The sequence below is a fragment of the Rhipicephalus microplus genome, chromosome 5, assembly GCF_043290135.1.
Source record: "Rhipicephalus microplus isolate Deutch F79 chromosome 5, USDA_Rmic, whole genome shotgun sequence".
In the NCBI taxonomy this organism is placed as follows: domain Eukaryota; kingdom Metazoa; phylum Arthropoda; class Arachnida; order Ixodida; family Ixodidae; genus Rhipicephalus; species Rhipicephalus microplus.
Window position 1 is genome coordinate 15,082,844 of NC_134704.1, and position 23,078 is coordinate 15,105,921.

Sequence of the window (23,078 nt, forward strand, 5' to 3'; positions counted from 1 at the left end):
GAGATTCGCCCCGCCGCGGTGGATTAGTGGCTAAGGTACTAGGCTGCTGACCCGCAGGGCGCGGGTTCGAATCCCGGCTGCGGCGGCTGCATTTCCGATGGAGGCGGAAATGTTGTAGACCCCTGTGCTCAGATTTGGGTGCACGTTAAAGAACCCCAGGTGGTCGAAATTTCCGGAGCCCTCCACTACGGCGTCTCTCATAATCATATAGTGGTTTTGGGACGTTAAACCCCACATATCAATCAATTGTTTCGAGATTCGAGTATGTGTGCTCTGTCAGGTGTGACAAGTGACAACTCGAACTTTCCGCACGAGTGGTACGTCGCTCGTGCACTGCTGTCACGTGCACGTGCTTATATTTCATGTGATTATTGAGAACTCTGTCGTGATGCGGCGCCAAACACACGTAACAAAGCTTATTTCAGTAGGTGATTGCATGTGTGGTAACAGGGCTGGAACTTATTACCGGACAGGTTCTTGTTAATTGCTGGTGAATGGTCTTAACTGAAAGAACTGAGGCATAAGGTGTGAAGAGGGGAGATTTCATTTTTTTTACATTGTACTTCATATTTTTTTTCGGGAACACAAAGGGTATTTTAAGAAATATGTCCAAAATCTTCAGAAGTCAGAGAAATGCGATATTTTTTTGATGCCTTCACAATCACTTTTCTGTTGCCACAGGCATTTTAAGATTCTTAATACATCATTTGGTATATTGATTAAGAAATTTAAATTATTAACCTTTTATTGTGGAGTTAGGCATTTAAGTCAAATGAGGGAGTTAATCATGCGAAGAAAGTATCACAGCTTCGAGATATGGAAGAAGCGGCATCTAGTAATTATTGTAGCGCAATTAAATTAAACGAAAATCAATGGCGAAGCTGAAACCGATGTGCAGAAGGAGCGGACGTGCAGAATAACACCACTGTTCAAAACAGCAATTACAGAGGTGTCATTCTTCGGCGTTCGTAAACTAATGTCTGTCATGCATGCTATAATTACAAGCGCAGCCGACACACTCGCACAACGAGGTTGGTTTAACGACGCTCAGTCATTCTGGATGTCTGAATATCTCAGTATAGCGCTTTTTCGCGTTTCCGTTTCGTTCTCGTCGTTCAACTTGGGTGAGAAGTTGCTTTTTCGAAATCTCAGGACTGAAAGGGGTTTTTCTGACGGGGACTTCAATTCTGCCATTTCGCATTACTGCCCAACTAATTAAAAAGTTGACTAACTCAACTTTCTTAGTTAACACCCATAATTATTTATTCAACCTTCATTACAGGGGCCCTGCCACACTTTTAGAGCATAGTCAGAAAACACTCGCGAACATTATTAGCCCAGACTCCTGAGAACTCGTGAGTCAAATATAGCGTAGCACGCGGCCTGAAACTTACATTAAACTCTCTAAGTCAGCTTGACACCGCTTCGTGTTCTCTCGAAAAGTGTTGTAAACTCAAAGGTCATTGCGTCACAAGACCAAATATCACGCATTGGCAGATTTGAGCGTGGCGCGCTAAGAGTTACTGCGGCCACCGCGGGAGGCCGCGACGTGTACGTGCGCGCGCGCACGCGCGATTTGAAAGAGAGAAAGTCGCGTGTTTGAAAGAGGGAAAAAAGAGAGAAAGAGAGTGTTCATGGCAGGTTCATGGCCACGAGGCGCGCGTGCCGTACCATCTTGCCCCGTGCCAGACTGTTTACATGCAGTTAGTCTATCCCTGCTTAGCTTCCAGCGCTTTCGTCGGGACGAGAGGAAGTGCAGCCTGTGACAAATCTTGGCAACTCCGCTCGTATACTGGGCAGGTTCTGAAAATTTCTCTCAATACGCAGTGAGGCGATAAGCTTCTTCACTGATTTCATTCCATAGTTACTTGGAAAATTGGAGAAGTAATTGTGAAGGCATCGATTGAATATTGTATTTGCCTAACTTTTGAGAATTAATGACACATTTCTTGAAACACCCAGTATATTAGCTATAATATTATTTTCCATGCGCCCAGGAAAAATAAATTCCTGCTTTTGTTTTTTTTCTTTTTTTCTGAAACATGCGCGAAAAAAATTCTGCTGGTTCCCTCGCTGTCAAGATGACATACATTCACACATTATTATTATTATTATTATTATTATTATTATTATTATTATTATTATTATTATTATTATTATTGATGTTGTTGTTGTTGTTATTATTATCAGGACCATCGTCTTGTGTTTCGCGGCTAATACGCAACTCTTGCTTTTGGGGAACTATGCAGGGCTTGAAATTTGTGTTGTTGTTCGCCACATTTTGTTTTTCGCCTGGCAGGACTTTTGAGAGGTTGTTCGAAAAGTAGGGACGCCCATAAGTTAATTAATTCGTTGAACTGACATAGTTTGTCATAACACTGCATTGTCACTTTTGTCTAGCATTCTTTGGCTACATGTCGTTCACCACACCGTAGAATATCGAGAAGAAAAATAATTTTGCGTCATGTTGTAAAAGCACGAACTATTTAGCTTGATACATGTATTTGGTGTCGATATTTTCCAGCGCACATTGAATTATGCGGCACCATTAAGCCCAATGCTGAAGTTATCTGACTAATACGGGAGTGTTAGTCAGTGCCTCTCATACTATAACGGCCAGTGTGAAACATTTTTTTAAACGGCCGCCGTCATGTTGCATCTGACAAAGAAAAGCGAGTCATTAGAATTCCCTTTCTTTCACTCATAGCAGACTTTGTGTTCTTGACTTCGAAAGTCATTTTCTAAAATAAACTGTCTGCTTGAGCTTTACGCTAAAGCGTCATTGTTTAGAGAATGAGCTAGTCTGTAACGGTTTCATCCAGGCTGTTTAACACTTTCATTTTACCCCAATATACTGTGTGCTTGTTTCTGTGTATGTCGGAAAAGCCAAGGAGTTCACTGCAAATCATCAGTCAGAAAGCATTCTTCCTATAGTGACTCTTCGCAGTGTGCTGCTTCTTAATGCAGTAACTTTTAAAGTGCAGCTAGAGAGAATAATTAGTCGGAACATAACATTTTAATAATTGAACTTACCTGACTGCCCAGCACAGCGCGAGTCATTGGGTGCTACGTGAAGTAACTTTTTCGGAGCACCCTTTAAAAAAATCGAACAATTAATTTTTATCATTAGGTGTCTGTCACCCATACTTAATTTGGATAATTTAAAGTTTAAAAATATTTAGGCTGTTTATTATCGTGGCTTTGTGACGCGAAGCGGCGGAAAACACCCGTTTTTCTTTCGTTTTGTCTGTTTGCAAAGGCACTGTAACAAGTAATATTGTAGTCATTGCCGCCTGACAGATTTTGACAGATTGTCGTCTTCACGAAGGAACGCCGTACTTGAACCACGGGTGACGCTTAAAAGTTGGCTGTAATAGTATAACAAATTAATCAAGAATTTGGCACATTGTGTAATTTTGTAGCGTTTGCATACTACAGACGAAGCTATTTCGATCGTGGGATCAGTTCTGTCTCGCGCAATATCGACGTAAGCTGATTTTTTTCAGAAAACAAAGGCAACGATCGAGTCTGTATGCCAATATATTTTTGAACAGACTCTACGTTTAGTGTACCGGAGCTTGTTTCTACCGGTAAATGAACGCGATATGTTTAGTTGGGGCTTTCCTGGTTACGTTTGCGCAAAGCAGACCGCGATGTCTCAGGTTGTGTTCGAACATAAGAAGAAACCTTGTCTCACATACTTTTTTATCTGTCGAACTAACTGTTGCGTCACATGATTCAATGTTTGATACTTTCTATGTCTGACGGCGTAAAATTAGATAATATAAAAAGGCACTAAAAAGAGAGAAATTCAACCAGCTCCGCTTCGCGATGCTGGTGGCGTTCCCTTTGTCAGGCTAACATATATATGTCTTGCAATTATTTCAAAAGATGCGTTAATTGCATCACTTCTCTTCATTAAACACTCTTTGTTAAGCTTTGGAGTGATGGTGAAGCTATTACCTGTAATAATCACCAAGTAGCACGTGACAGTGGTGGGACTTGGTGACGCGCACTACGAGTTAACTAATTACCTCCTTCCTTTTTAGTGAAAGTTGTGCGCAGAGGGACTTGCCCAATTTGTGTGGCACAAACGCATGTATGATGATGATTATGGTTTTTTTTTTCATATTCCGCACGGATTTCTGCGATACATACCCGTTTGTAGGGCTAATTGTTGCCCTGCTCCTATTTAGTAGACCAGCGGTGAGGGATGGGACTTACCCAATGGTTGTAGCACACGCCCGGCCATGCTGCCCGCGGATTCCGGACGTGAAAGGCTCGACCGAGAACGGATCATCATTTATTGTACGCCGCTGAGCATTTTTTTTTTCAGGGTAAGCATAGACACGAGGTCATTTTTACCGGTTGACCGATAGAAAACGAGAAAAGACAGTCGTATGCAGTTGCGAAAAAAGAAATGTTTATTTCGTAGAAGTATCCACTGCAAGGCTTTTTAAGAGTTCTACAGCACGTCTTGTACACAGGGACAAAAGAAAAAAAAAACACAACTGTCGTACATTACTATATTATATCATTATGTGAACATATTATAGACGAATAAAACAAATCTTACGCATCGCTTTATGCACATCTATGCTACAGTAACAACTATACCACACTGCGCTTGATGCAAGAGAGAGAGAGAGATCAAAAAAAAAGAAAGGGAGGGGGGCAAGCGTGGTTACGGTGCAATTTTGTGATGATTTGTCAGCACATCACCCTCCTATTGATGTACGAATAGTACCTTGATCATTGTTGTAGCGCCTCAGAGTGATTTCAGATTTCCGACTTTTAAATTAGTTCTCGGTCGCACAATATCTAATTCCATGCCATACCATATACCATCATACATCGATCTATAAGTCGGATGCGTTATACCCGTACAACTTGCTTTCCCCATGCAATCCGCATAAACATTGCGTATTTTACTAACTTTAACTTTAAACACACAATATGTGTGTCGGACATTTTTTAATTGTTGTTGTTGTTGAATCGGAACGCTAACAGACAATAAAGTAAAATGCGGGAGTAAAGCAACACATTACCACATGAAACAAAAAAGGAAGTATTATATGTACAAGACATGTGCATGTTTTACATTTGATGAGCGAGTTCGGTATATGCATATAGACTATCTACACTTAAAGCTATGAGCCTGGATATGAATGCGGACGGGAAATCGGGGGAAAACCCTAATAATGGCCGCGTACGAGCGTACGACTTGCTTACACCAGGAAGAAAACATCATTAAATAGCGACAACGCGACAATGATAACTCATTACTGCACGAAACTTGCTTACGGCCGTTAACACGTCTTGCCTTTACTTCGACACGTAATTCCGTCCAAAGAAAGGCCTCAGATAACCAAAAAATCTGCTTTTAGGAACTGCCTTTTTTGTACGTTCAACATTTTATTCTTCCGATGTGGGCAGTGGTTTTGTACCAGCTCCCACAGCTAATAGTAAAGTCCTGGTATAAAAGTATAAAAGTGGAAAACCACGCTTCATATGTCGGTCGTCTATTGCACACCTCAGCTGTTAGGCGACGTAGCCTTCTTTTTTAATTGTATTGTATATTTTGTCATTGTGACCTTCGTCACGTTGTATAGTATACGGTGTGGATCTGGATATATCTCATTGCTTGAGCATTTGGAGTGACACGCTTTAATTGAACTAAAACACAAACGTTGCTGTTGAAGTATAAGGGGGCCGTATACGAAATGCCGTGAAATACTAAAACACCAACAGCACAAGGTGCGAGGTGCCGTAGAAAGTTTAACAAAAGGTGTACTGACAACATCACCTCTCACACACGCTCATCACTCGTTCACCGGAAGCCCTTCAATTGTAAAATTCTCAAAATGCATCTCAAACACTTTCCCAACACACAATCCAGTCTTTCCAGCACACGATAGATATACAAGGTATTGCTTTTGGATTCAAGTTCCTTCTGAGATTTGGCACATTTGTTTTTTTTTGTCAGGGTTTTCAGGATTGGCGTACATTTTTCGCTTTTAGCAAGTGAGCCACACTGGGTGTAGATAAAGAAGATTGCGACGTTTCTGGTAACACTGTAGATAAGATAACCTGATAACAGCAAGTTTGCAGTACACACAGCAGGTTGGAAGGAACTCTGAACGCGTGATTTTCGCGTCTCCTTTCGCTATTGGTCCGCTGAACAGCCACCTTCAATTGGCGACCAAAGTACGACGTTCAGAATAAATCGAGCATATTTGTTTTGTTCAGCACCCACTTCACGTTGTCTACCACAGCTGTTATTCAAGTGTTTTCGGGTTATTTAAGGGAATACTATACTATAGAACAATAAGTTCAGCTTTATGGGTAACCAACGTTGCTAAAATCCGAAAAAGCCACGTGCGAGTTTCAATGAATAATAAGGGAAAGCAAAAAAAAAGAGAAAAAGCCGTAAGACGAATGGCAATGTCACATTGAAGTTACCGCAACAAGTCTTTGTGACGTCATAAGACTTGACGAAGTCTGTCCGAGTCTAGATGATTATTAAGTGGTGAGAAAGGATTGAATTCTATTCAAAGGAGCCAAAGGTTAGACGTGGCTAGTCTGGAGACCTTTTCACTGCGCTACTTAAACCTCAGATCAGCAAATAAACTTCAGAGTACTTGACGTCACATTCACGTGCCGCTGAAGTCAAAGCAAGTTGGAAACTCGTTTTACCTTCTATTAAAGAACCTCTCACGACAAAGTTGGTCGAAATCTACTTCTCGAGCCATACATTATTAGCGCAATCTTACTTCTTTTCGGTCTCTACTTTAGGTTTGCTCACAACGACGGAATGCGGAACACTATAGAAACGTGGACTGTATACAGCCCTGCACAAGCGCATTGAGTGTGCTGAAAAGGTACATCTTGCTAACGTTCACCAACTCCACGTTCACCAACCGACACACGAGGACAGAGCGCTCTGTCCTCGTGTGCCGGTCTGCTCGGCCGTTTCTTCTTCCCCGTAATGCGCTATACCAGTTCAAGTACGACGAACCAACTCGCCCAATCTTCAACACACGCACAAAACTGGCTTTACTCGCGCCGCTCACAAACTCGACGAACACGTTCAGGACATCTAACAAATCAGCAAAACTGAGCTGCACTTTGGGAAGGACGCAGAAAATGGTAGCAATATTTGAAAGAAAGGCCCATGGCTGATGAAAGGATGCAAGATCGGTTGTTGGAGTCATTAAATACTCGTCACGATGGAGTAAAATGTGTCGAGGTGGAGAAAATGCAGTGACGTTACCTGAGTATTACTCGCACCAGCCAAAAGTGGCACGTCCGCAAATAAATAAAAAAATTGCTTTCTCGCATTAGTTACCAGACGCTTTTAGCATTCAGTGCAGTCTTAAATAAGAAAGTGCATCATTTTTGAAATAGTTTTTTTTTAATATAAGCTAGAGACCCCGCCGCGGTGGTCTAGTGGCTAAGGTACTCGGCTGCTGACCCGCAGGTGGCGGGATCAAATCCCGGCTTTGGCGGCTGCATTTCCGGTGGAGGCGGGAATGTTGTAGGCCCGTGTGCTCAGATTTGGGTGCACGTTAAAGAACCCCAGGTGGTCGAAATTTCCGGAGCCTTCCGCTACGGCGTCTCTCATAATCATATGGTGGTTTTGGGACGTTAAGCCCCACACATCAATCAATCAATATGAACTAGAGACAAACATACCACGAAAATTTAAAGTTATATATATATATATATATATATATATATATATATATATATATATATATATATATATATATATATATATATATATATATATATATATATATATATATATATATATATATATATATATCAGAACTGTGACAGCCTTGCCGCTGATCGTTGTGCGTAGTTGTCTACTCTGTTGATCGATATTTCTTTCTCATCTGTTTTGTTATGACGTTGTAGTTACGTGGCGTCAAAGCTGCCAATAATGACCCTGTAATTTCTTGGGTGCAAGGATGGGCAAAGCATGCACAACGGTATTTCGAACGTCGATCACGCAGTAAAATGCATTACTAACGATGTTTACTGCAAAAGGGCGATATACAGCAGATTTTGGTGTCGACGCAAGTTCTGTTTTCATGTTAGGACGTTCAGTTTATAACTACACTCATTTCACGGCCATCTTTGGCGGCGTGTTTGGATACTTCCTGCGACGAAATCGCGACCAGCTTTCTCTTCGTGACATGCTGGAGGAGAATATCATCGCTAATGATTGCTGTCAACATTTGTGATTGGCTCATTCGACAGCTCTGTGCGTTCTCTTATATCCTCGGAATCTTCGGTTCGCAGTTCAGATTTCGCAATCGCAATATTTCACTTAGCCGCTGCACTTTCTAAATAATTCGAAACACAATTTAATAGTTTCTGGACAGATATTTTTCGTGTTCCGATTTCAACTTCTGGATGTTCTGGACTTATAGGATGTCGCCCAGTCTGTAGGGCCTGTCCGTTTTTCACCAGTACCACCACCACTCTTTTCTTTCGGAATCACCCATGCATGCATTTGACACTGTGCTGCTGATGTTACGCACACTTTTTCGTATGCTCAGGTCTTGAATTTACCTGCCCTTGCTTTCAAACGTCTAATCTCTTAAGCAGTTGCGTGAATCATTATGTGCCCCTCTCACACCATATGCTATACCTCAGAGAATGGTTTTAAAGATAAAAAAAAAGACTTTCAAGTTACGTCCAGAGTATACGAAGTGCACTAAAGTGCAGATGCACTTCGCCGTAGTCAGGGCTACTCCTCTAAGTCTAAGGCAGGAAGGGCAAAACTAGGTGCAGGAAAGTTGTTGTGCTGCTCTAAGCAGTAAACGCCAGTCTCAAGAGCCATTTCGCTAGGCACAACACAAAATATATTGAAAAAAAAGCCGACAAAAGCTAGTGAGGTAGGTAACAATTGACTGCACGCGATGTCCCTTGCTTGGGGACTTTCTAAATGCCTCTATACTAGCAATAGCTTTGTCGTCATTTGTGCCCGCATGTAAAAGAAAAAAAAACATAGATGGTGTTTTGAGAGTATGCCTAAGGAGTCTTGAAATATAAATACTCAAAAGCAGTTCACTCGACCGTACCTTTCGCTGGCTTGACAGAGAAGCTAATTTAATGGCTACTCCTACAGAGTAAATGATTCAACTTCTATATTGAATACGCTGCTTATTGAAAAGTCAGCGAGCAAATATTCATATATTGAGGTATGATTTACATTAGGGGAGTCCTTGTAAAGTCTTGCGCGGGGCACGCTACATCTATGCTGAGATAAAGTGACAGAGACTTTGGTTAGGAACGTGTTGATCGCCTGGAAGACGACATGATATACATTTTTTTTTCGTTGTATGAGAAAGAATGTGTTGGAAAAATGAGGGAAGGCAGCAAATGCATTTTTCAAAGAGAGTGCTGCCTGTGATACAATGTTAATAAATAAGGTAAATAAAGAGTAATAAAGACAATTCCGGAAGCGTCCGTAATTTTGTTGACATTTTAAAAAGGAAGAGAAAAGAAAAAAAAAGTGATGAGGCTTTTGCGGAAAATGAGCACAAAATAAATAATGTGAGGCTATTCCGTCAAATCATAGAAAACACTGGAGGTGCGTGAGCCGAGATAAGTGTGCTAGAGGTGATAAATATTTATACCTATCACTGCTCATCGCACTGGTTCGAGTTTTAGCGGTGAACCTCGGCTCAACTGGGAATTTATAGACCACGTGTAAGCTATTCATTCACGAAAGCTATCGAGTGAGCGCTCAACGGCGTAGTTGGTTTCTACTCTCTACAGTGAATGGTATACATGTTTGAGCCTTGCTACAACTCTCACAAATATTTGCACAGTGTATTGAGAGCAAGCGGTTCCTCTCGTTTAACGTAAAGAAGCGAATAAAAAAAGAAGATATTGGAGAAACGAAGGACGGGGCTTATAGGATTGAAGCCCCAAATCCTATCAACGTACGATTTTTTCTTTCTTTTTTAGTCTTTCAGATCTTTTGAACTCTTGCTAGCGCCAGGGCTCCTGTATTTTACTAAGAAAGGAACAAAAATACGGGAAACAATCGAACGTGTACTTCATACACAAACACACACGCTAAATAAAAAAAAAATCTGAACACCAGGAAGACCCACTTCAGACGCCGCGTCGTGGTTTGCTTAAGTCCGTGTGTTTCTCAACTATATACAAAAACACAACACAATTCTTAAAGCAGTTATTTATAGCTATGGCAGTACAAAACAGTAAAAATGCGCGGCTAGTAGCAGCTCGTTACGAATGCCTGCACTGAGACAGCCAGTTTAAGTGAGGCCGTGCACGCTTACAAAGAAGTGGTCACGGACGACGAAGTGGTACCTGCGGTAATACACTGCACGTGCCCAGGCAGGACGTCCCATAATATTTGTGTGCGCGGCTGTCGCATACAGAGGGCATTAATACCGAATTACACGAAGCTCATAGGCGTGCGCACAGGGTAGAGGGGGGAGGGGTTTGAGTCTGCCCCATACCGTTAATCAGTCGGATCTGTCCCAGCCATTGTTTAAAGAGCACCCATGAAGAACAATGTTTTTTTCGGACTTGATCAATGGCGACGGAAGATTGGGGGGGGGGGGGGGGTGCTGCGACAATACCGTGCATTTCCCTTTTACATGCAATGGCGAAACCCTGAACACGCCTATGGCTACGAGGTAGCATAGGCAGACTTTGTGAATGCTACGTCATCCACCACGTCCGACGTCACGTGAGGGCGCACTTCTTCACCGGGAAATGTACAACTTCGCTTAGTCGGTGTTGCGTAGCTATAGCGTTATTATACACATCGCAAAACGCAGGGAGCGCATTGCATCGGCGCGTCGTCCTAAATCCTCGAGCCACAGTAAGGCGCTTGTGGGGACACCAGCTTCTTTCGTGGCTGCGAGCAGCCTTTGTGTGCTTCACAAAAAGACAAAAATAAGCAAAAACACATGCACATACACGATACTGTAGTAACTCGAGATAGCACAGCCTTTGTCCATTCCACAAGCGTGCATGTTCCACCCCCACTCTGCAATGGTCTCCAAGCGTCGTAGAAAAGCACAAGAAGTCCAGACGTCAACAGTGCGTTGAATCCAGCGACACCAAACAATCGGGTGTGCCGGTACCATTGCATTCAGTCAACACTCCTAGAAGTGCAACCAGGCATGTAGCACACGCCAACAGAGACGTACACAAGTGTCGTACTTACATCGCATTGCATCTTCTTTTATACGAAGAACAAAACAAGTTACACATATGCTGGGATGTTAACACAAGGTCGCCAAATGTTCTTGTATCAAAACTGGGCACACGACCTGTCGTCTCAAGATTTAGGAAATACTGTGAACATTCGTTGCCGTCTACCAACCAAACACAAATTTACGACGTAATGACAGTTACAGTATGCAGTTAGCCGTCACTATTCTGGCTCAGTAGCGGAATATTGACAGAATTTTGTCCTTGGCAATGCAAGAAGACAGGGGTGAACCAAAACTACATTCATTCGGCCTATGCACACGAAGCAGCTTGGTAGGGACGTAAACGTCTATAGGAGTCACTTAATCGTACACAGGGCCTCACAGTGAACTTTTCTTCGTACTAGAACGAGAGCTGCCATAGTGGGTTCGCTTCTGCGTTCATCAACGATATTAGCGCGCGCCGATAAGCGCACGGCGAGAGAACTATAAGTGGCGAAATGTGAAACGCACCACCGTAGTTCTTGTTCTAGCGAAACGAAGAAAGGAATCTGCGGCAAAGAAAGAGTGTGGCCGCAGACAAGTGTTGAAACGAGCACAGCCAGGGTCGGCACAACACCCTGGCGCAAGACACGTCGGCCTGATTTGAGCGGACGAGTCGGGGCGACCTCTGGTGGAAGGCGGCCATGAAGTGGTGACCGTGCCGGTCACTGGTAACTGTGAAGCGGCACGGCAATGTCGAAATATGTCGTTGATCTCGGAGACTCGAACAACGGCACTGCAGCAGGATTAGTCCGGCGTGGCCGGTTTTTTCACTTTGGTGCTGTCACCGGCAATGTCGTGTGCCACCAGGCACGGGGCAACAGTCGCACCGAATAGTCTCGCCATTAGCAGGGAGGCCTCGGGTTTTTGTTTTGTTGTTTGGGTGAAGAGAGAACGACGGTTAGTGAGGGTCGGTACAGCACAGGTCTTCGGGGCTCATGGCTTGAAGTCCTTGACGCTTCGGGGCAGGAAGTTGGTGCCTTTCTGTCGCGGCCTGCGACCCCTCTTGACGTGTCCGTTCTTGCCGATGGACAGGTACCACCGCCAGCGCGTACCACGTGAGTAGCGCATGGACGAGTAAGTGGTGTACGAGTTGGGCAGCTCGTTCACCTGGAAGATGCACTTCTCCGAGCGTCGCTTCTGCAAAGGCAAAAGAAGAACGACAAGGAGTCAGCACAGTTCGCTCAGCACGTTATTTTTAAGATAAAAAGGGCTTCGTTATTAGACCAACTGTCTTTAAGCACTAAAAATCATTGCATGTTACACGAAAGGCTAACACAAATTATGGGAGATGTACCGAGTGCAAAATAAAATGCTAGATGTAAAATACGCACTCAACAGTAAATGAAAGAAAATGAGAGAGTAACGTGAAAGTAAATGGAAAAATTCAGTAGACAAACTCAGAAGTAGGTTATGCTCAGTGTAATCGATTGAAGCAGAACAATGACAGTTATCAGCACGGTAGCACAAGAACTACACGAACATAATAATAGCTCTGTCTAAGATATTATTCATGGCATAAAGGGTGACACAATTCATAAACTGATGTAAGTGGCGTGATGCGATTCACCAATGCGAAGACAACAATATTTGATAGACACGTCATAATGGGATGCATATATGTCACTGAAAAATTATTGGTATACCTTTAGTTAACGACAAGCCAGATAGATATATAGAGGGAGTTTAAAAAGATAATACTGCATAGTATCAAGGGCTACGAGAGGTAGTACATTCAAAAACACAATGATCAATAATGTCAGTTCGAATACCAGACACTTATAGCTCGTCCCTACAAAGGCACAAGCATGCGAGTAATTTCAAGTTTCGAGATACTTAAAACAGCTGTTCGGGGGAACAGTTGCGTGGTTTTGAAGCTGCCGCCAACCAAACGTGCAGCATGTGAAAACAGCGGTGCCTTGATCACTCATCGTGTGTCAACAGTAACATTGTAAAAAAACTGAATCATGCGGTACGTCTCGACCACATGAGTGCGGCACCAGTGCTAGTCCCTAATTCTTTTTTTTTTCTGGCTACAGTTCACAATCGAAACGCTGTGCCCAAATGTCCAAGTCATCACCTTGGTTATGCGACGTGATTAGAGATCTGTCGTGTCAGATGTCGTGAAACCCCTGTGTGTAATACGCGCAGAATCTCGAAGAACTCGCTCATTAAACTAGTTTTTGAATAATTTTACATTTGTTCTGAAAGCAGCAAGCCGAAACGACATAGATTCATCGAAGGTTGCAAGTTTTGACTAATTTCAATGCTGCCGTAATGGTGGTGTTGATGTTCTTTCCGGTGGCGTTAGCCTGGTGGTCTTTGGCAACCGAGTTCTCGGTCCTTGTCTGCGTAAGTAATTCAGTCCGGTATTTCGAAGCATTGTCAGAATGATGCGCGATAGTTCCTTGCGCACTATATATACGTCGACCCAACTAGGAACACTATCTGTTTCACAATTTCGTGAGGAAACTTTCTTACCCCCATAGAGTTTTTCGGCCTGAAGAAGAAAAGCGCGGGCAGGGTAGGATGACCACTTCACCGCATTTAGTACAAGGCGGAGAAGCAGCACCGCTGCCTTTGGACTTTGAGGCAGAGGTGCACGAGTAATGCATATATATATATATATATATATATATATATATATATATATATATATATATATATATATATATATATATATATATATATATATATATATATATATATATATGCATTCCCTGTGTTGTATTCCCTTCGATTGATTGATATGCGGGGTTTAACGTCCCATTATGAGAGACGCCGTAGTGGAGGGCTCCGGAAATTTAGACCACCTGGGGTTCTTTATTGTGCACCCAAATCTGAGCACTCGGGCCTACAGCATTTCCGCCTCCATCGGAAATGCAGCCGCCGCAGCCGGGATTCGATCCCGCAACCTGCGGGTCAGCAGCCGAGTACCTTAGCCACAAGACTACCGCGGCGGGGCTGTTGCATTTCCTTTCTAAGCGACAGAGTGGTTATACAGTCCCGTGCACATGTGACATCGATATCTTGCTTCTCGCTGGATTGACATGACATATCGTCCGTTTACTATTCAAGTGATATCTAATTTGTCTCGACGTGTCGCAGTGGTCGGTTTCGTTTGCCGCTACATAGTCTGAACTGCGTAAACAAGCAAGCGATTGGCTTAGCCTGTTGTAACGTCGATGCTTGCAGATAGCGCCGTATAAGAAGATCGAAACTTTCCGGCCGCCACAATCCTTTGAAGTGAAGATTTCGAAGCCGCATTCACTTATCCACTATGAAGTCGGACGGCACAACGATCGGTACGAATTTTCGCATTCATTTTTTTTTTCAAAGATTAATATTTCAAAGTGAAGACCGGGTTCATCTTTGACGTGTATACATGTATAGTTCACGAATGCGACAGCGAAAAAGCGCCGCGTTTCGAATCAATAAAGAAAGTAAAAGAAGAAAAAAGAGAAAAATATCTGACACCTTTGCCGGATATTTGTTTCTTTCACTTCGGTTTTCTGAAACATTTATCTAAGTATGTCTGGCCTCGAAAATACCTTCTTTGACAACGATGAGGAAGGAAAGGAGGCCAACCTGACGCGCGTCCGTATGCTACCCTGCACTGGGGGAAGGGTTGAATAGAATCATAGCATGCAGGTTCTTCGACTTAAACCCTGTATACTTTACTATATACACTGCTGCCCGCACCTAATATCAAGACTATTTGGCTTATAGCGCCTCAAATGGTTTTATTTGTTGTGCGTGATTTGATGTGAATGAGCAGATTGTTTTCACACTGTACGCTTTATTGCAACATAACAGATATGCTACATCCAGAATACGCATTTAAAAATACGAAGCTACAGGCACTGCTGAATTTAAGCAAGAGATTATGAGCGGCGATATTTTCTACGCGGTAAAGCGCAGCATTGACCTCCCTGAACGCCACCCCGAAGCGTAAGCACTGTCAGTGTCCAGCATTGATAAGGTGCTCTGCTGTGATAGGCATGGTTTAGACTGCACTCCATGGATAAGCTGATACCCACATGGCTTAGGTGCGGCTTTCGCCAAAGAGACGCAGCCCCAATGACGTATCCAAACACACCTCGCTTTTAAACATACATTCAACACCTGACGAAGATATTTTAATCAATATAAAAAAATCAGCAGTGGCATCAATGAAGGATTGGGCTGTGGCAAATATACGAAACGCTATTGCATAGAGAGATTACATTTGCCATGTAATGTAACGTGGGCAGATTACATTTGGCCAGATGAATGGATTACAAAAATGAACAAACAAAAAAGAAGAAGTTAAGATAAAAAAGAAAGGTTGTGTTAGGAAGCAGTCTTTCGGAAGAAAGACGCATTTGCAGACTATCTCGGCAAACCGCCGACAGAGTGGGCGGTCGCAGAAAAGTTTCTCGCACTTCTCTTTTCGCGATAGTTCCCGTCACTTCTGTTTTGTTTTTGGAGTGAAATAAAGGAAGCGTCTAAAACGGCTGCACGGGACTCGGGAGGGTTCGCAGCTTGTATTCGCCAACGTATGCCCGCGTTGGCAGCCTGTTCACCTTCAGCGACTGCTGCCGCGTACAGTGCAGCCGCCGGCGACTGTGTAGCTGCCAGTGCCACGCGGGGGGCCCTCCCCTGCGAGAGACGTAGACAACAATGTCCGCCAGCGACACACGTGCTCCGTCGCGACTCGGTTCCGGAGCCTAGCTCTTCCGCGTTTGTCCCCTCTTCCTCTTTTTTCAATGCGCGGCGCCGAGACGCCACCCGAGTCGGCGGGAACGCGACGGCAAAGGGGTGAAGCCCCGAGGAGGGACAGGTGGTCAGAGTCGGCGCCAGAGCGACGGCCACCGCCGTGTACTTCAGTTCAGCACCTCGTCAGAAGAGATGGGCAAGTGTGGCAATGTCGATACGCCCCCCCCCCCCCCTTTTTTTTTTGCTTTACGGTCGTGTGTTCTTCAAATAAATCTTTTCAGTTCCGAGTCGGCGCTCCTACGCGTTATTTATGTTCTCTTCCGTTTTTACTCGTTTTCGCGCTGTCCCCGAACATGCCACCGTACCGATTTTCTATACGATTTCTATTGTGGAAGACAACGCGGTTGTTGCGACGGGCTGAATAATGAACTTTTCATTGCGTGTGTGAGCCTCTGCATGCTGTGCACTTTCCAACGCACGGTCCTCTCTCCTGCGCCCCTGGTGCAAGGTGGCCGATTGGTCACGTTTTCGGTTGACCTTGCTTTCACGCTACGCGGCTTCTCACACTCTTTATCCTTTCGGGCTTGAGACACGAAGGAGAAAAACAAAAACAAATTGTGATTGAATTGCTTCGACTATGGAGACGTGCAATCGAGAAAATAGCGGCGAATTTTAAGCGAAACCCTATTTACAACTTACAAGACCAATAATCTGTGTTGCATACTACAAATTTTCTCTATCTCTCTCTCTCCCATAATGGTGTAACCGTTATTCAATGGAACAAGGACTCACAGCGTGCATTAGACACCTTTAGAATAGCGTACACGGAATTATCATTCGTGAGCACGATATGATAGCGCCAAACAGGTCAGTGTATTACGCCTGCGCAGTGCCGACAAGCGTCAATGCAAAGTGTTGTGTACGATATTCTAAAAACAGCCCGCTAATTCACACAAGTACCCACACTCTTAAAATAGGCAGTGCTACTTACTAACTTTGAGGTAGTAAATTGTTGTCACAACATTCACTACATAAGTAGTAACTGTAGGTAGTAGACCACAGACATTTACTACCTCTGGTTGCTTCTAAGGTAGTGCACGTCTCTGGTATACTACCTGCAGTTACTACTTAGGTAGTGAATGTTGTGACAATAATTTACTACCTCAAAGTTAGTAAGGAGCACTGCCTTTTTTTTTTTTAGGAGTGCAGGCGTTGAGTGTGGGCTCGAGCGACGCGAAGATCGTGACTGTGCCTTCGGGGAGGCAGCGTGGCAACGCTGTGAAGTCTAGTGAAAAAGCATCGCGATTAAGGTACGCGTTGCGTTTATTTTGTTTGTTGCACAGCCACTACAGTGCTCGATGCCCATTCATATGAAACCACGCTCCGACCGCATCCCGAAGTTTGTCACAGTGTGGTCGGCACTGCGAATCTACAATCGATACTGGCTTTCATAGCGAACTATCTGTATCAGTGTAACTACTTCGGCTCTGCTGTAAGGCATGTTATGTTGTGGGGAAGTTTGACAAAAGGATGGACGAATAAATAAATATGTATAGCTTACATATAGCCAGAGTAAATGCTATTAGTGTCCTAAGCGCACCACGGAATACGAAACACTATTCCACGTCAAGCCTCCTTGATTGGCCATTTTGAAATACGTCAGGAACTGCCACAGGGGCAGCACCGGCGCCGCGAAGCGTGATGACACGGAACAAATGGAATAGTGTCCCGTGGCACAGTATGGGTCATGCGCAAATTGATTTATTGATATGTGGGGTTTAACGTCCCAAAACCACCATATGATTATGAGAGACGCCGTAGTGGAGGACTCCGGAAATTTATACCACCTGGGGTTCTTTAACGTGCACCCAAATCTGAGCACACAGGCCTACAACATTTCCGCCATGCGCAAATTGAAACACCACAATACTTGCGCCCCACTCCGGCGATAAGCTCGCTCTCAAAATTTTCGTTCGCCCGGTCACGCTTCAAAATCAAAACGAACGCACAGTTCAGCAGATAAGGAAGATAGGTGAACACATCGCGTTGCACCGATTGCCGCATCGTCTGATAACGAAGTTATGTTGGCCATACGTCAGGCTGTCCGCCGATCGCTCAACGTTCAGCGCGCACATATTTTTTTTGTGTTCTCCGAGTTTGCGAGTGGATGTGCGGTCGTTTTCGTGACGGCGCTAAAGTGAAGGGAATGACTGATGGGGTTGAGTAAACTGGAGACCCGCAAAACTACCAAAGCCTAAAGAACGAGGGCGCGTCGCAACCATTTTGGTACGTAGTAGATGCCTCTTTCTATTGCTATTTGAAATGCATCGCTGTAGTTTTTGACTGACAGTTTGTTGGCTAAATGACTCGGTGAGCGCGCATGCGGCGGATGAAGTTAGAGCCACAAAAGTCATAAAAGATGGAGACCGTCATGTATGTGCGGTGAAAAAAAAAAAAAAACTCCAGATTTCTGAAATGGGGACTGCGCATTTCGCCTTCGCGAGGCCCGCCGGCTAGCGTTGGCCCAAATTACAACGAAAGACTGGAATAGTCCGGTCGGAAGGCTCGAATTCGTTTCATTTCCGCAAACAAAAGGAGGCACGCTGGTGATACTGAAGCCCGTATCATCGCAGGAAGCAGTCGTAACAAGAACCATGCGCATGCACGTACTGACGCATACCGGAACGGGAAAGTCATAAAAACTGGGCAGACGCAACGCCGGAACCTAAGCTAAACCCGGGCTAGACGAACATTCGTAAAGAGAACGTTGGTGTTGCTCCGTTCGGAAGACTGGAAACGAAGAAAGAACGGGAGAGAAAGGAACGCTAATGCCGCGGGCTTTACGAGCAACTTTGCCGCAGAAATATGGCCGCTGTAACGTTGCTAGCAGAGCACACCGGCCGTGCTGCCTAAATGGATGCCTCGTGTTTGGAACGCTGCCTCGGAACAGACAGTTTTTGCGGACGCGTTTTCTCTTGGGGCGTAGATTTCCGGGCGCATGCCATTCCGTCTGGTCAAGTAACTAGACTTAGTCGAGTTTCCAGACGGTGCTGTGTGCTCCGCAAATAAAGTCGAGCAAATGTAGGATCACATGAGGGAGGTAATGCAAGTAGTGCGATGCGTGCGAAGTGCATTGCAGGCAAGCATCGATCCTGTCGAGGTCAACGTCCTCTAAGGCCGGAAAGTTACAACGTAATAGTTGTGGCGGTGCAAAGGAAAAAAACACGAAGCAGGTTCCCCGGACAGTGCAGTGGGAATATCAAAGAGAAAGCGTAGACCAACTGCCGGGGGTGGAAACCTCTTAGCGTGTATCGCCGCACCCGCTGCAATAGTAACCACTTCCATGTCTCTCCGAGACCTTTACTGCGTTTACAGAAGGAACGTTGGAGCTCTTAAATCGGCTTGCGGGCTCTTTGATAATGTTAGGTTTGCAGACGCAATGGTAATAAATATCAGCAGGAAGGCAGGAGTGCATACGGTACTATTCTGTACTCTTCTATTCGGTACTAAACCACATTTAGGTTTATCTAACCTAATTTTGACGAAGCAATGCAGACGACGAGTCGGGTGAAATAGACAAGACAATACCAAGACAATTTAATCATAGTTTTTCAGGTCGCGTCTTTGACGCAGCTTCCTAACGTGCCGGCACAATAACGTGGTAGCCAGGCCTATGACGTCAACACAGCCAATTCACTGCTGAGGGTAACCTGATTAAAAAAGAAAAGGCACGGCCGGAATGTTAGAGGCGTTTGTGGCCGAATAACGAAAGAACCAACGTGCGATGTGCCGATATCATTCACGTAACGTTGTTATTGCAACACTGCGGCTGCAGGGAAGTCAGTGCATTCTGCTCCTTCTGCCGTAGATACCTCAGAATAAAAATACCGCTTGAAAGTCAGCGCATTGTGTTGCTTGTATAGCCCTTCATGTCGTCTATGCTGCTTTGTCATAATCGACGTAAACCAATCAGCCAAGCTAAGAACGCTTGTTTATTTACGTTTTTATTTTAAATACGTGACGGCTGCAATAACAATAGGCGTCACCACTATAAATGTTACGCTTAGAAGTACTGGCATGTGGGCCTAGGTTCATTATAGAAAAAAAAAAAAGCGAGACTATAGGACGAAGACAAGGCACCCACGGAATGGAATCTTTTTGTATCTAGAAATGCCAGTTTCAGTAACTGCCATTTAGGCACTTTGTCCTGTGCTCTTGATAGGGCTCCGTCGTAGTAGCGATTTTTTCCGTCGCAGAAGCTGCGACTCCCGTTAGTGAACGCGAGTGGGAATAAGCACGTGGATCCTTCGACAAGTGCTATTTTGCGCGCCCGCCTCCGTAACAAAGGTAAGATTACGGCTATACTTCGCCGAGGAGAAGTAAAAAGACAGCCCGCTCTTCGCCACATAAAGTATAACGAGTGAAGTGAAAGGAGTTCATTTGAACCAGCCTGCACGCGCACGCCAACGAAAGGGAACGCCGATGACGATGACGAAGATGACAAATCTGCAGCGCATGCATCATAGCGATTCTTCTTTTGGGCGACTCGTCTGGGGCGTTGTCGGGCATTCGAGGCGGGTTCCTTTCGTTAGCGTTGTGTCTTATTATGTTTTCGCAACCCTTTGAAGGCGCCGCTGCTCGGATGCGCAATCAATAAAACAAGACGCGGTTACATATTTGCACCGTAGACATTCCCGCCGCGTACGACTTTCGCCGCCGGGTAAGTCTTGGCATTCCCTTTGATGCAACAGGTGGAGTTTCTTGATTGGCGTCCCGTTGAGTTTGCCGTGCCACACGCGCTACGCCACGCCGCGGGTGTAGGGCGCCTCACCCACGTGTGTATCTCACGTGGATATACTTTTATATGTGCATATATTTTGCCGAGCTGACGAAAAAAAAAAAAAGAGCGCGTCTCTGTGTCGCAAATGCAACCAGTTTCGTTCGTGTCTCTCGTCATATCTGGGCGGATTCCGGTGTCAGTGTGTCGCCCTCATTCGACCGACACGGCTGTCACTTGCGTTTACGCTAAGCGTGTATACACCTCGTGGTGTCTCGTGTCAGTGATCACAATCATGTGCGGCGACCTTGCCTTTGACGCCATCTTTGACGTTACTCACTTTGCTCGTCACGAATGACAGGGCCGCACATCTGGCAGACCCAGCTCGCGTGCACAATACACGTGCGGGTTGCGTCAATCTGACGAGTCAACCTTCTTTTTGTTGCCGTGCTGTACGCTTCGTTTTACTCAGTCTGTCCATGAAAGTCGAGGTTGAGGGCGAGGAAAAGCGCGAAAGACACTGCATCTCACTCACTCACTCACTCACGCACTCACTCACTCCCGTAACTTGGTGATAGTACAAACAGAAGACGTAATCACCTGTCCAGAGAGCTGTCCCTTGCGGTTCATGCAGAGGTAGCGTTTGCTGACCACTCCACGAATACTGTACAGCTTCACCGCCACCGCGTTCATCTCCAGGACGGCTGCAAGAATAAGCCGAAAGAACGGGTTCACACACAAGCTCATGAGTTGCCTTTCTATTTTGGCGGCAGTATACAGTAAAACAAGCACACCATCATCGAGATGCTATTAGTCAAAGGTATTTTGATGGCCCCGCCGCGGCGGTCTAGTGGCTAGGGTACTCGGCTGCTGACCCGCAGGTCGCGGGTTCAAATCCCGGCTGCGGCGGCTGCATTTCCGATGGAGGCGGAAATGTCGTAGGCCCGTGGGCTCAGATTTGGGTGCACGTTAAAGAACCCCAGGTGGTCAAAATTTCCGAAGTCCTCCACTACGGCGTCTCTCATAATCATATGGTGGTTTTGGGACGTTAAACCTCACAAATCAATCAATCAATCAATCAAAGGTATTTTGATGAATCATGGTTTACGGAAAGTCTACTGGGCGTCAGTGAACTGTTATAAATGTGTCAGTCAGGAAGAAATCTCTTCCTCTTGTAGACCCTTCCTAAAGAAAAATAGCGAGCCACAAGTCACATTACCCATAAGTGGCCGACTTTTTCGAGAAACTTATTGGCGGAATATCGCGGCTCGGAACAGACGAGCGTCGCAATTAATGGTGCGTCAAACGCTTGCTCACCCGTAGACACTAGCGCTAATTATATAAACTGCGTCGAACGCGCAAAGAACGAATCACGATGGAACGTCGATAAAAATAATTGGCGTCACCATAAATCACTTATGGTGCACCGAAAACAGGGGCATGGTTTTGTAGGCACGCGTTCACCCTATGACCTGCATTAAACCTCGTTAGACGAGCCAAGTCGAACTTTCACGAGACACGACGGTTCCCTCGAAACTACAGGTGCGCCCTAAGCGGAGCTCGGTTTTTCTATTTTGCAAGCCCTTCCCACCGAAGAAAGCCGAGTAAGGAGTCGAGTAACGATGGACGTTCGCAGTGCTGCATCTTTCCCACCACCCCAGTTTCTTTGGACAAGAGTGCAGCAAGGAGAAAGGGCAGTGTTTCATTAAAGCTCACTGAGCCCCCAGCGTTCGAAGCCCGGGAATTTTTGCATCCTTGTTTCGCATGCTCGCACGTCTGGACGCCCAGCCGACTCACTTCTATCCGCTTTGAGCTGAGCCGGTCATTTGTCACGCTGCGCCCGGATAGAGTTCGCCACGAGCGAGGAGGTGCAGTGTATACCCTCCGCCGCGGCGGCGGAGGCCTACGTCGTGTGTAATTAAATGCCACCGTGGCCCCCGCCACCAAAGCGCCGCGGAAGAGAACGATTACGCCGTCGAGATTGTAGGTTGCGCGGAAGCAGGCATGCATGTGGGCACGGGACCCTTGAGTACGCAGCCAGCTCCCCTCCCCTAGTGGGCGCTGACGTCTTCATCAAATAAACGGACCTTTATCATGGCTGGGTGGGGCGCACGATACGATGCTCCGTGCGCGGAGGAGATGCGCGCGTTTCGAAGCGCGGCGAAAGAGTTCAGTGAGGGAGGTGATTGCACGCGCCCCGAGCTATACGGCAGACACTTGGGAGGCACGATGGTGCTCGTCCATTCCACGCCTTCCTTCTGGCGTTCCTGCTGCGCCGCAGATGTCTTCCCAAAGTGGCATGACAAAACGGGTTGAACGAACCCTTCTCATCGCTCCGTACATTATCTATA

The 23,078-nt window shown here is 45.3% G+C and overlaps 1 protein-coding gene across 1 annotated transcript in view; it reads right to left on the reverse strand.

Annotated features, from left to right (window-relative positions):
- Window positions 1–11,852: 11,852 nt before the first annotated feature.
- LOC119174955 (fibroblast growth factor 9-like) overlaps window positions 11,853–23,078 on the reverse strand; it is a 110,092-nt gene continuing 98,866 nt past the window's right edge. Inside the window, exons 2-3 of the mRNA XM_037426102.2 lie at window positions 21,328–21,431; window positions 11,853–12,392 (exon numbers count right to left, since the gene is read on the reverse strand). Coding sequence (XP_037281999.2) covers window positions 12,189–12,392; window positions 21,328–21,431 — 308 coding nt within the window. The 3' untranslated portion in view covers window positions 11,853–12,188. The remainder of the gene's footprint in view (window positions 12,393–21,327; window positions 21,432–23,078) is intronic.